The sequence below is a fragment of the Trachurus trachurus genome (assembly GCF_905171665.1).
Source record: "Trachurus trachurus genome assembly, chromosome: 9".
Lineage (NCBI taxonomy): Eukaryota > Metazoa > Chordata > Actinopteri > Carangiformes > Carangidae > Trachurus > Trachurus trachurus.
The window spans coordinates 17,360,024-17,374,836 of NC_139895.1; the positions used below are offsets into that span (position 1 = coordinate 17,360,024).

The following is a 14,813-nucleotide window of genomic DNA, read 5'->3' on the forward strand; positions in this document are numbered from 1 at the left end:
ATGAGGTACCAGTTATATAGTTGTAATCATTTGATTGATTAATTGATGAATTAATCTTTATTTGCTTGTATTGCTGCAGGTTTACATTTAAGTCATATAGATAACAAACCACTTGATCCCTTGACTGTCCAAATAAAAATGCATGTGATGATTTCTCAGGCAAATTTTCACAAAATCTTAAAACAAAACAAAACTTTGGAGATACAGGTGCCTTGCAAAAGTATCCATACCTCGGGGCGGTGCGTGGCGCAGTGGTTAAGGCGGCCGCCCCATGTAGAGGCTACAGTCCTCACTTACAACCGATTCGAGTCCCGCGTCGGGCAGACCTTTCCTGCATGTCATTCCCCCTCTCTCTGCTTCCCCCTTTCCTGTCTTTCTCTTCTATGGCTATCAAATAAAGGCATAAAAAGCCAAAAAATATACTTAAAAAAAAAAAAAGTATCCATACCTGTTGAACTCTTCCACATTTTGTCACATTACAACCACAAACTTAAAGCAGAAGTAAGTGGAATATTTGTGTTAATATAAGTCTTAAATAGTTTTATACAACAGTTAGTTCCGACCGGTCCCAACCGAGCAATTTGATTGGACAACGAGACATTCCATAGTGCTGATATACAGTATAACAGCACTGGGACTTTTCACAGACAGTATCACTCCGCTGTTCAGCTGGACAGAAGCTAAGTCAGAGCCAGGCTCCCCATACAGGAGCTGCCCCATCTCTCTGCTGCTGCTGCTGCTGCTGCTGCAGTTATAAACGGACCTGAACATTAAAACCTGGACCTGACCTGGTCCGTCTAATTGGCGATAAATCTCTACTAAACCCGGCTGGAAAAAAAATCGCCGCGGGGGCAACTACGTTTTGACGGTGATGTGTTTTGATATTAGCATTAGCTGTTGTTAGCCACGTAGCTCAGCTACTTAGCTTCAACTGTGTTTATATTGATTACATAGATGATAAACAAATGTAATACGGTATCGATAACGTCTGTGTATGTCTTCACGCTGGTCCTGTTGCTGCGGTGCTGATCAGACACGGGCTCAGAACCAGAACCAGCACTGGAAGCAGCTTGGTGGAGAAGCTTGTAGCTCGTAGCAAGCTAGTATGAAATGTTTATGTGTTGCCTGGCAACAGCCTTGTCTCCCTTCCAGTTGCGGAACTATTTCTGTTGGCGGAGCCAAAGAAATGATTAAATAAACAAACAAATCATAATCTCTTGTAGTTTATTACTGTTCTAAAAATGCGCTCGTAGTGATTATCTGCGGCACTCGGCCTGCGGCCTCGTGCCTACGACCGAATCACAGCCGTGCTGATATAGTACAACAGCACTCCCTCTCGTGTGATATTGCTTAAATATCTTCCGACAGCAATCACTTATATAGAGTGTTTGGTCTGAAACACGGGTCTGTCAGTCACTCTGCTCTGCTGTAAGCCGAGGAGAAAACTTTCCTTGTATCCTACAACCTTTATCCAATGAGGAGAGAGAACGGCATAAAGGGGCGGTCCTCTCTGTGTGTGCAGCCAAGGGATGCGCGTTAATGTGGTGACGTAGGGACGAGGACCAATAGATCCATGACGGGGGCGGGGGCTGCTAACTCCGTCGGCTGACAAGAAGTTAGCCAAAATGACCGGATTGCTTACTTCTGCTTTAAATGTATTTTATTGGGATTTAATGTGATAGTCCAACAAAAAGTAGCACATAATAAGCTACTTGTGAAGTGGAAGAAAAATTATAGATGGTGTTGAAGATTTTTTTTTACAAATCAAAGACCAAAATTTGACTTTTTGGCTGACATGCAAATTCTTTGTGTGGCGGCACACCAACCTGAGCACACCATCCCCACCGTGAGCCATGGTGGTGGCAACATCATGCTGTGGGGATGCTTTTCTTCAGCAGGGACAGGGAAGCTGGTCAGAGTTGATGGGAAGATGGATGGATAAAAACAGGACAATCCTGGAGAAAAACCTGTTAGAGGCAGCAAAAGACTTGAGGCTGGGATGGAAGTTCACCTTCCAGCAGGAAAATGACCCTAAACATACAGCCAGAGCTACAATGGAAAGCTGTAGATCAAAGCATATCCATGTGTTAGAATGGCCCAGTCATAGTCCAGACCTAAATCCTATTGAGAATCTGTGGCAAGACTTGAAAATTGCTGTTCACAGACACTCTCCATCCATCCAGTCTGAACTGGAGATAGAATGAGGCAAAAACTGCAGTCTGTAGATGTACAAAGCTGGTAGAGACATCCCCCAAAAGACTTGCAGCTGTAATTGCAGCAAAAAGGTGGTTCAACAAAGTATTGACTCAGAGGGGCTGAATACACCCCACACTTTTCAGATTTTTATTTCTTCAACACCATGTATCATTTTCCTTCCACTTCACAATTATGCGCTACTTTGTGTTGGTCTATCACATAAAATTCCAATACATACATTTAGGTTTGTGGTTGTAACATTCCATGGTATGAATACGTTTGCAAGGTAGCCTACTTGTATCTCCAACGTTTTGTATTTTCTTTCGATTTTGTGGAAAATTAGCCTGAGAAATCATCACATGCATTAGTTTTTATTGAAATTTGAAAGTCTAAAGTGATTGGATATCAATATGACCTTCTATTTAAACCTGCAGCAATACAAGCAAATTAAGATTTTAAAGACAAATTACTGAAAAATGCAAATATTATGTGGAAAAGTTCAAAGGGTATGAATACTTTTGCAAGGCACTGGCTTCTTGTGACTCAAAGGATAGACTTTAAAATCTTACTGTTGGTCTACAAAGCACTAAATGGTCTTGGACAAAATATATTCTAGAGATTTATTAAATCCATATGAAGCATCCAGACCCTTCAGATCGTATGGGACAGGTCTACTGTGTGTTCCCAGAACCAGAACCAAACAAAGTGAAGCAGCATTCAGTTATTATGCTCCTGTGGAACAATGTGCATGCACACCTGAGGTCTGCACAAACTGTCAATTCATTTAAATCAGGGTTGAAAACGTAATTATTTGCTAAATATTTTAGTTATTATCATTTTAAAGGAGCATTATCGCAAATACAGCAGTAATAGCATAAAATAAGCTGAAATATGCAAAAGATGGGTCGGGGGGAGCCATAACTAAATTTACAAAAAAAATCGCCAACAGTATAGTGTCCGTGGGGCAAATGCAGCATTTGTCTTTGTTATGATCCAAGCCGGCCCGGCGCTTGCTGCGTTAAAATGCACTCGGAACTCGCAAATCCGACCTCCGAACCGGACAAATATGCAACAGTAAGTAATGTAGCAGTGTTAGGGTGCTCACAGTCACTGAATCGCTGGTAGAACACTTTGTCTCCACGTCCCTGTGTCTTTCTTCAGCTGTCCTCTCAGCGTTATTAAGGAGGAGGACGTTTCAGTTGTTGTTGTGGTTGTGCGCGACGTAGAGCTGCCGCTTCCACTAGCGAGTTTTCTTTTTCCCGCGATTGCACGTTCATACAGCCTGGTGAGGGGGGAGGAGGGGGGAGGGAGAAGGAGGGGGGCGGGGGAGGGAGAAGGAAGGGGGGGGGGGGGACTAAACGAGGCTGCTCTCTCTCTCTGACAGCTGCCCACTTGTTTATATCTGATAAACTCCGCCTGGCTCCATCTAGTGGCCGAAATTTGCGATAATACTCCTTTAATGATTTTAATCATTGTAGTTGCTATTGTTGTCTCTTACTGTCTTATCTCTTTCTTTTTCTTTTAAATTCATTTTTCTGTTTTGGTTTAATGTGTTCCTATGGCTCTGTAAAGCACTGGTGTATGAATTGTGCTATACAAATAAATTTGCCTTGCCTTTGGCTGGAGGAGGTTGTAGCGCCGCAACATCGCCCTCTTTTGCCCCGGACATCAAATGACATGTCTGCTTTTGTCAACGACAACCAGGCGAGTCAGACAGTCGATCCGCTCCGCTCGGTTTGCCCGTGGTGCTAGCAGCCAGCCAGCAACAACCAGCCGCCTGAATGTAGATCCGCATGGGCTACTACTACTCTATCTCTCCGAATAACCCAGCGGAATCATAAGATACGGATCCCAGGATGGTGTTAGTGCATGTCGGATATCTGGTTCTTCCCGTATTCGGCTCAGTAAGAAACAGAGGTACGGTATTAATATTCATATCGATCCAAAACATGTGCCCTGTTTATCTTAATATGCACTGCAGCTGTTCGCTAGCTAGCTAGCTTGATCTTAGCCGTTGGGTTAGCTCGCGTTAGCTAGCTCAATTAAAAAAAACAAAAAAAAAACGACCAAATTATTCGCCAAACGCGATACTACTTTAACTTGTATTGATTGGAGTTAATATAATTTAAGCGAATAATGTAGTGTGCCGGTTGTAAATCACGCCTAATTATAAAACAAATACCGCCGCTGAAGATAAGCTAACTGGCTTCTTGGCTCTGGCTAAATCTTGGAACGGAAACATTTCTCACAAAGGATTTCACATGCTCGGGGCGTGCGGTCAAAACCACATCCCCCTGCACAGCACAAACAAACCATAAGTTATTATGGGATATACATTTTTTTTATTGGTGCGATTAGTATTTCAGCAACATTACGATGCATTGTTATCCTCCCCCTTCCCCCCATCCAAACGGCGCTATCCTGTATTTGCACTGTAAAAAAAAAAATACCGCAAAATAGACGTAGCCTCTCCAGCCAGTCAGCTTATCTGAGCCTGGATGATGTCATTTGAAGATCATCTGCTTCTGCTAGCGCTCGCCGTTTTTTCTCCCCACCGTGATTGCACTAATTATTATCCGTGTCAATCGGCCAACTGTCTGATCGATAGATGGCCAATTGCCCCGATGAGCGTGGACTTCTTTCCCGATTCCCATCAATGCATCAGTCGCTCCTTTTTCTTTTATTTGCTAATTGAGCAATTCAGCAGCTGTTTGTTTGAGGCTGCCGAATTGCCAAAAAAAAGAGAGAAAAGAAAGAAAGAAAGAAAGAAAGAAAAACGACCCGAGTGTGCGGTCACAGTTAAACAATGATAAAGCTACAGTGTAACATTAATTTCACAACAGTGGCATCAGTGATTTCATTGTGCTTTTATTTCTGTTCTTATTTCCCTGTTTCATAGTATGGAGGCTGGCTCTACATTCTGCATTTATCAGATCTTTGTCGTCCCCCCCATTGTGTAGCTAATGATCATCTGCTGCTGTGTGGTGTGGCGTGGCCTCTGCCTGTTCTCTGCATTTAGCTGTATTGTGAATCCCTTCTTCATTTCCTCTTTCCATCAGAAGACGACATTGGTATTAAAAAAGCACCCCCCTCCCAAGATGTATTCAGCCATAGACTTTCCATGTTAAGCAGACTAAAACAATAGCTAACACCTAGAACAGAGCACCTTTTTGTCTTTTTTTCTGTCAAATTGCTGTAGCACTGAGTTAACATTTTAGCTCCTTTTTAGATATCAGTTGAATGTCATTGTGTACCTCCCATCCAGTCTTGATAGACAACATGCTGTAAATTCCTGTAAAGTGGATACATTTTGCATGATCTCAAATACTGCACTGCATTGTTGAACACCAGAATTCGGCTCATCTTCCTTCTCTTCACACAAGGTGCAATGTACGTGAATGAAATGACCAACAATTGATAAAAAAAAAAAAATAGAAAAGGAGAGCGAAAGCATGCAAATTGGAGCCACGTGCATGCCGTTTTTATTGTTAAACTCAGCATTTCAGCAAATGCTGTAACGTGATCCCTTGAAATGACTGTACACTGCACCTGCACACAACAACCTGCCATAACTGTCTCCATTTTTGTGTAATCCTTTTGTTCCCTTTGCAAATTTCAAGCTTCGAATCACACTGAATTGTCAGGGCTGTTTGCCTTTTAATGGGCAAATGAAACCAAACATTTTAAGCAAGCAAAACATGTGCACTGGTGGTTCATCACTTCCCAATTTTTCCCCACTAACATAAGGCCAAAATGCTATCCATTTCACAGGGATGCCTATTTTCCTGCACTGCTAAAGAGATCCTCTATTAGTAATAACGTCTTTATTGTTTGGTTGTGGTCTCTCTTTACCTTTTGTTCTGGTAATAGTACTTTCAATGCATGGTCACATTTATGATTCATAATTTTTGGTTTTTGTTTTTCTACATTGACTAGTAAAAATCCAATGTAATCTTTCTGTAGTAAAGATGTACCCTGCTGTACTGGAATCATGTGCTGTAGCCAACACGTCTGCTCATTGGATGCCGCTTTTGTTCTTTTTAACCCTATATGGAGCATGGTGGGCCTTGCCTTCAGTCTATGTTGTTTATTTTTGTTGCATGGATTTATACTATTATTACAAACAAACAAGAAAGAAAACACAAATTCCACATATACTAATATTTTTCAATAAAGAATATAGTGTTTTTCCTAACCTTCAGTGTGCTTCTTGCTGATTTCCATTTATTGTCCTCCCTCTCCCTTGTCCCTACCTGCCCCCTCTCCACCCCCCCACCCACCTCCTCTCCCGCTGTGACAAAGATAGACGATTTCCACGCTTCCTCCATCACAGGGCCCGAATGAGTCTATCTGCTGTCATTCATGGTGATCGTTTTCACTGAGACGCTTGAAAACGCAGTGTGCTACTTAAAGAGTAGACTTGAGCCTTTGACCCAAGGCAGCAAGGTCATCTGCTGTCTGCTCAGCTACACCAACGACCTGTTAAGATGAAAATATTTCTGGAAAGTCATACTGCTTATCTTTCCTCGGTGTGTTTAAAAAAAAAAAAATCATACTGCTTTTCTCAAGCGTACTCCTAGTAAATGCAATGTAGACTTTGCCTATTTCCTCATGATTTAAAAAAAAAAAAAAAAAAAGTCCTCTGTTTACATCAGAATTCGTCATGTCTTTTACACTGTCAAAGCAGATTAAACTCAAACCGTATTGGATTTTTTTTTGCATCTCCTGTAAGAACTGCACATTTTTAATCTTTACACTGGCAGGTTTCTGTAAAAATTCACTGCCTCAGTTTCTGCCAAACGGACATAACAGAGCACACAGTATGTTGGATCCTGCGCCACTGCAAGCCTATTCTGGCTTCTCTTGGCCGGGCTCTCCTCAAAAGTTTCTAATCAAAGCTAAATTTGTTACTGCAGTGTCTCAATTCTTCCATAATCAAAAAGGTCTTTTTTTCAGCCTAAGCACGGTATTAAAACCATATTGCACCACAGCACTAGCCTGTCTTTTTCTCTCCGCTGAGTCTCGACAGCAGTCTGTTCTTTGCAGTTGCCAAATAGCTGTGGTCGGAGAGAGTAAAAAAAGCATTCAAGCTATTTCCTCTCAACTCCTGAATGTTCATATGGGAGAAGAACAAGTAGCGCTACAGTATACTGTATGTGCAAGGCACAAAGAGACAGTATAGTTGTGTAGAGGAAAGATACATAATGTGAGTTTATTGCCTAGTGTCATTATCAACAATGAAGAAACTCTTCTTTAAGGTTGTGTATATATAGCAGCTTGGCACCTTAACAGTTTAATGTATCTCTTAAGAGACAGCCTGGTATTAAAGGTTCACTTGCATGAGTGCGCTGACCTGCTGTCAGCTGCAGAATTTACAAGAACTGAGCCGCGTTGAAGACCATATATCGGTAGTTTTCCATCTGTTCTGATCCAGTTCGCTTGTCTGTGAATCAGAAGACCAGGAGTCGATCCAGAGGTCGGAAAAGCAATTAAAGAAATGAAAGCTCACGTTTTGTGTGCAGGACTGAAAACGCTTGTCATGTTCATGGTACTTGTGGTAACCATCATTTTCCCACCCCCACAGAAGTATTTTTCACCCTAGGTAAGAGGTAGGGCTTCATTAACATGCTATATCACACAGTGACACCACATTTCACCCACAATTAATTCCAGCTAATCTCTCCCCTCAGGTGCCTGACAACTTCTCCTTATCCTCCACAGGATCCCATTTCAACCGGCAACAGCAACAGCAGCAGCAGCAGCAGCAGCACAGCCATGCTACCTCTTGCCGGCACTTCCAGTTAGGTCCTCAGGCTCCGCTGCCCATGGACTTCCCCATGCCCCACCCAGGGCAGCCACAGTCAGGCATTAACCCCCACCTGGCCCCTCCTGGCCACCAACATGGCCCTCCGCTCCACCCACCCCTCAATCCCCTGCCCGCTCCCCAGTTCCAGGACATCCCTGCCCCTCCCTTCCTACCTCAGGCATTACACCAGCAATACCTCCTCCAGCAGCAGATCCTCGAGGCCCAGCACCGACACATCCTGCCACCCTCCAGGTATCCAGAACAGCACAAGACAAGTACAAAGACAAGATGTTTAGCTTTTTTTCTTTTTGTTTTGAGCTCTGGTTTAATCAGACTTGTTGTGGTGGTATGATTTGGCTGTGGCATCATATTAAGCTGTTAATATCTGTTTCCTGTGAGGGGAAAAAAAAACCTGATATTTTCTAATACTTACTTATTTATCTCAGTAGACGCACCCCAGAGAGAGTTCCTCACCAGCCCCACAGATTGCGACCCGGCTACGAGTTTGCTCCCCCCCTTCATGTCACTCCGCAGCCTGTGGTGCAGCAGCCGCGCTACCTGGCTGAGGGCACAGACTGGTAAGAAATATACCTCTGCAGTATAAAGTGCCACAGAGGCAAAGCTAAACTGTCTGTTAGAGAAGCATGCTGTCATAATGTCAGTTTCCTACTTACAAATCTTTTTAAATTACACAAAATTATATATTACAATACAAAAGATTTTATTTTTGGTCACTTTGCTTTGGTTTCACTGCACAGTCAAATTTGAGACCATATGAGTTTAACACCAAATACGCTGTTATTCTGTTGACAATAGTCAGCATTGTACACTTTCATTAAATGTATGTAAATTAATGCAGAAGCAGCTTCCAAAGTGATGGCAGGATATTTTTTTTGGTTTGGCAATGCTGGCATGAAAAGGTTTAAATAAGAAGTCAAAACACTCAAATATAAAATGGAAGATTGTGAAAGAGAGAAACAAGAGCCTGCAGTTGGACAAATATGTGGATGATACTTCATTCATTCACAATTTCTGGGAATTTTCCAGGAAAATTCCCAGAAATCGGTTTGTTTTGTTTTTCTAAAATCACAGCCATGGTGACAAAAATGTTTCAAAACAGATGCCAGACATGTTGGAAAGAGTTTATCTTTTGATATACTGTAGATCACACAAGATACATTTTTGGAAATGACAGAAAGTAATTATGATTTGGGAAATAGTATGTGAAGTGTTCCAACAAATTCTTGGTTATGAGATCCCTGTGAGTTGTGTGGTGCCTTATCTCTGTAATTTCTCTGAAGAAATTCAATTTCAAGCAGTAGATTTTTAATCTAAATATCCTTCATAGAAAGCAAACAATCTTTGGCATATAGGACTGTTGATAGTAATTGTTCAAGACATGTTCTGAAATGTATCTTGACTACAATGAGCACGACCTGGTGAAAATTATGGGTTGAACAGGCACAAGACCAAGACTTCAGTCAAGCACTGAGGCTTCAAAGAGCTAAAATCAAATTCTCAACCTTTTTTCCAGCTGTGCCCTCACAGTGCTAGTTGAACTCAGGATTAGAGTTAGTTAACCATTTAACTATTTCAAATCTTAACCCATTAGTTTTAGCAAAGCAATGCAATTCATTATCCTTTCATTATCTGTTTTAACCATCTATCCATTATCTGTGGGTAACTAGGACAGCTGTTGCTTTTAGCAGTTTATACATTACTTTTAGCTACTTGTTTAGCATATCTATTAATTTTGACTAGCTATCTCACTAACTGTTTTTTCAATACTTTTATCTAGCTTCTTAGATTCTGCTTTCTTGTTAACTAGTTTACAGGCACTCTCAAATTACATTATTGAGACGTTACACCTGCAGAAGTACCCCCTGCAATACATACTCTATTGGGAATAACTAGCCTGAGTAATACTGTGTTGTGTGTGTAGAGATCCTCAAAACACAATTTGCCAGAAACAACAAAACCTATTAAGTGGTGGACAACATAGTGAGTGATTTTGGACTTGTTTTCCACTGACTGACTTGTTTTCCCACATCTGTCCAGGGATCTAAGTGTAGATGCTGGACTGCCCCCCCACCAGTATCACATCCATCCGCTGCCACAGCACTATCAGCACTACTTGACCTCTCCTAGGATGCACCACTTCCCCAGAAACAATGCCTCAACACAAGTGGTGAGCGTCCCCCTCCTCCTCAGTACAATCAATCATGTTTGTGTTGATGAACTCCCTGCAATTCTCCTATGGATTCCCATTTCTGAGAGTAATGTTGATATTTAGCAGCTGGGGGGGGGGCGACCTGTTTTCTTTTCCTGATTTCTGCTACAGAGCTGATGGATTTTTTTTTCATCATTATTATTCAATTTGTCATCTTCCAGGTTGTACATGAGATCAGAAACTACCCATATCCCCAGCTGCACTTGCTGGCTCTGCAGAGTCTCAACCCCTCCCGCCATGCGTCTGCTGTTAGAGAGAGCTACGAGGTTTGTGCTGCCACTTCCTTTCTCTCTCTCTCTCTCTCTCTCTCTCTCTCTCTCTCTCCTTAGCAGACACACCAGTCTACATAAATTTATCATTGTTTTCTCTGTGACCAATGCTCTGGACAGGCTTGAATGTGTAACTGATTTTCTTATTTCCAGTTACTCTGGGTTCCAGATGCCTCAAATGGTCCATCTGTCTTTAATCTAACAACGTTTATTTTCATTTGAACAAGATACAATTGTTTTTTGAGAGCCTCTTTCCTGTTCTTGGATGTACAGTATATCAAAATAGTATTTTAGCAATTGCATTTGAATATTCATGCACATTAATATGCAAATTTTGATAATCAATGCAAACATGTATTTTCTTATGCACTATTTTAAACCAGATTTTAAAGACATGGCAATGGGGTGTTTTCCTTTCTAGGAGCTCCTGCAGCTGGAAGACAGATTGGGCAGTGTCAACCGTGGAGCGGTCCAAACCACCATAGAGAGATTCACTTTTCCCCATAAGTACAAAAAGGTAAAACGGTCAGCTTTTTACTTTCCATCTGAGTGGTAGATCTATCTGATGTGGTGTGATGGAGAAGAAGCATTGGGCGAGAGATACATATTGAGCCAAGATGTAAAAGACAGGAATGGGGAAAGGTTAGCGCCGGCTCACGAGGATCAAAGAGTGAAGACGCGAGTTGTAAGGAGGTCATGACTCCCCCAGAAGTTCAAGGGTCAAACTAATTTCCGTTTGCAGATTAGCGAGACAGGTCTGCAGTGTGCACAATTCAAGGCGAGGGATGACTCATCCAGCTGTCTGCAGATATGTGCGTGAAATGAATTTGAAAAACTGTCTGCACTGAATATGACCCAAATACTCTGGAAGGAGTGTCAGATCATTTGGTACATTGTGAGTGAGAGGAAGTAATTGAGTCTTTTCCATCTGATGTCTATTTTTTTTCTCTCTGGGAAGCATGAATAGGTGACTCTTTTCTTCTTTTCTTGGCTGAGTCAGACACCCATGGTATACACACACATAACACACAGCTGCGCACATCCCAGCATTAATAATTTAAATCCGTTTGCCTTTCTCTATGTAGAGAATACCCCAGGACCTGAAGATGTGCCTGGATGACGAGGAGCTGGACACAGATGAGAAGTGTACCATCTGCCTGTCAATGCTAGAGGATGGAGAGGATGTCAGGTAAAATCGTCCGTTTATCTTTTGCTTTTTCGCTGGTTAAAAAAAAAGCTGGGTGTGTGTATGTAAATACAATAGTTGGTCTTCAACTACATAACGTTTTTCTTTTACTGGTAAGGACTCAGTTGGTGTGCTGTGATCCATCAAGCTTGATGGCTAATACATTTTGTACACACAGGAAGATAATACTGCTGACTTTGGTCATTGATCTCTTTCCTTTTATCTTTGGGTTTTAGTGAAATGTGTCTGAAAATATTGAATTGATTGCCATGACATACTGCACTGATATGCTTGATTTAATCCTAAGGTTGTTAAGGAAAACCTCCAACTCCCCGAACAACACGTTCCCTACTAATTAGACTTCAGAGAAACGTCTTCACATTCCCCGATTTGAATATATTCTCTGCACTTGCTGTCAAAATGGACACGCAGCCATCCAGTCTCAACAGTTTTTAACCCATAATTAGTTCTGCTATGTAAGTTCAAAGCATCAGGTCTAAAAATCCTATCACAGAAACCCTGTGATAGGATTTTTCCACTACCTCATCTTGAAAATACTTCCAGACAGCAACATTAGCATTTCACACATTTTGTGATGTGTGTCCAGTGTTGTGATCTGTCTCACTGGCAATATGGCAGAGGAATCTTATTTTACCCTTTAAGAAAAAGGAGGCACGAATAAAAAGCAGGGGAGAACCATTTTAGGTTGTCTCTAGATTAGTGATATGCTAAAAGTTCAGGGAAGATGTATATACACACATACTGTTTCAGGGGTATGATGTAGAGCTACCATACATCTGCCTGAAGAATATATTGTTGAGATGGGAAATCTATAAACCCAGTTTTTCCAAACATTCATGAATTCCTGTCCTGGGCTTTGTCTAGTTCCTTTAAATCACAGTCACATAATAAAAGATTGTAACTAGAGCATGTGTCTTTGGTTAACACTTGGCCCCAAATCGTGCATCTAGGAAATGCCTCACAATGCACCGAGGCACCCTTGGCCATCATCAATGCTGATCTAATCACCACTGTGCATAACCAATGGGAAAAGGCAGAGATTTTGTGAGGTTGAAGTGATTTGATTTATGGAGGTCCAATAACCAAAGCCAGTGTCCTGTGACCCTTGCAAGGCAACCAATATCGATCACAAAGATTGAAACATCTGAATATGATAGAGCCTGACTTGCTCTCTACTTCACCTCACATCAGTATATCAGAAGACATTTGTGTCTAGAAACTGGGCGTTTTTGAAGTTAAACACCTTTTTTTTTTTTTTTAACTAATTGACTGATAAAAAAAGAGATGATTTTGTTTTGGCTATATAATTCAAAATATATAACAATAATCAGGAATAATTGGTTATTTTTTGCCTTAAAGGTATAAAGATATGACACATCTGTAATCCTAAAATGATACCGTGCTCTGCTCACAAGTTGTAGCTATAAATATGATTTGTTTTACTGAGATAATATGAAGACTTAACTTTTCCTTTCTCTCTAGAGGAAATTCTAATACTTCTTCAAATGAATAAACCATTAACAAACTGATTGCCCGAAAATCACATTATCACAAAGCTAAAGAAACAGCTGACAGTTGATTTCGGAGAGCCGGGCTTTTAACGAGACAGCTCGGTAACACTTTATGTTACGGGTCTCGGGAGAACTCTAAAATAAAGTGTTAGAGACAGCTTTGAAATGTTAATGAAGTAGATAAAATTCTGACCATCTCTCTGCTGTTTCCGTAGGAGATTACCCTGCATGCACCTCTTCCACCAGGCGTGTGTGGACCAGTGGCTGGCTACCAGCAGGAAATGCCCCATCTGCAGAGTGGACATTGAGACCCAGCTGTCTCCCGACAGTTGATAGCTCCTGTCGACTCCCGCAGCTTTGGATCTGGTCTTATGAATTCTCCATTGCCTCCCCTCCGGGGGGAAGCTCTGCCAAACATCCCTTTCCCCCCTCTGCATCACTCAACGAGCCTGCCTTCTGAGACAGCTGTGACAGAGGGATCAACAAAGCACACTCACCTAACAACACAACGAGGGACGGGGGTTGATGCACAGATAAGTGGCTGGACTGACTGAAGGTTGGTTGAACGGACTCCTTTGGATGTGAGGGTAGGAGCGGACACGTATGGACAGATGTGCTGAGGCTTTACATGATTCTATCAGATTGTGTACCCTTGTGTGCATTTCTCCATACAACCATCAAAAGAGAGAGAGAGAGAGATGACACTGACTACCAACCTCCCCAGCTCAGTGTGGTGTATTAAGGCCATTTCTCTGCCACAACATCCAAACGCCCCCACCCCCCCAGGCCTGTGAAAAATCCTTTAAGCTGCACTCTGCCCAAGCCCTCAGCACATCTGTACAGAACATTATCAAATGATTAGCATGAGGTTGTTTGGTGTGAACTCTTGTAGCTGAACGCTTGTGGTGTAATGGAGTATAGTACTGAATAAGTATTTACAGAGTAACAGTGTTGTGTAGCAAGCAAAAAGCCTTTTGAGAAATATGTTTGTGAAAAATAAAACCTACAGAGAGGGTGAATATAGCTCGACCAGTGAGAATATTCAGTGTGTTAAATCATAGGGAAAAACGAGGGAAAGAGCTAGTTGTGTAAAAAGGCCAAAAACCCCTCTTTCTTGTCTAACATGGTTTTGGATTTACAGTTAGTAGATGCCATCAGAGTTGATGCTAAACCCGCTAACTGCAGGCATGGCTTCCAGTGATCTGTGTAGTGTCGTAGTCGGGCCTCTATAATCTAGAGCAGAGGCCTCAGATGTGCATGCTGTATGGCAGGCTTGGGCTGTGTCGTTAATATTGTGGAGCAGTAGAAACAGGGACTGTGTCTGTGCATGTGAACCGTTATACTATGACTCTGACGATCCCACTCATTCATAGAGGAGGACAAGAATGCACCTGATACCCCACCTCCCTACACCCCCCTCCCTCCCTCCCTCCCTCCCTCCCTCCCTCCCTCCCTCCGCACTCCAGACCAAAGTTGCCCTTAGACACCGATCTCAGACAAATGTAGCATTTCTCTCCTAATATTCATTCGCGATTAGGATTCAAAGAGCTGCTCGCGGATCCGTGTCTAACAGCAACTCCTCTGTGTTGCCTCA

General features: G+C 42.1%; 1 protein-coding gene across 1 annotated transcript; it reads left to right on the forward strand.

Annotated features, from left to right (window-relative positions):
* Window positions 1-7,028: 7,028 nt before the first annotated feature.
* Window positions 7,029-14,545, forward strand: ark2cb (arkadia (RNF111) C-terminal like ring finger ubiquitin ligase 2Cb). The gene is given in 9 exon segments (XM_083978301.1): window positions 7,029-7,775; window positions 7,778-7,798; window positions 7,918-8,254; window positions 8,449-8,580; window positions 10,061-10,190; window positions 10,394-10,498; window positions 10,923-11,018; window positions 11,587-11,690; window positions 13,435-14,545. Coding segments are annotated over 9 exon segments (1,125 nt in total). The 5' UTR covers window positions 7,029-7,693; the 3' UTR covers window positions 13,553-14,545.
* Window positions 14,546-14,813: the final 268 nt, after the last annotated feature.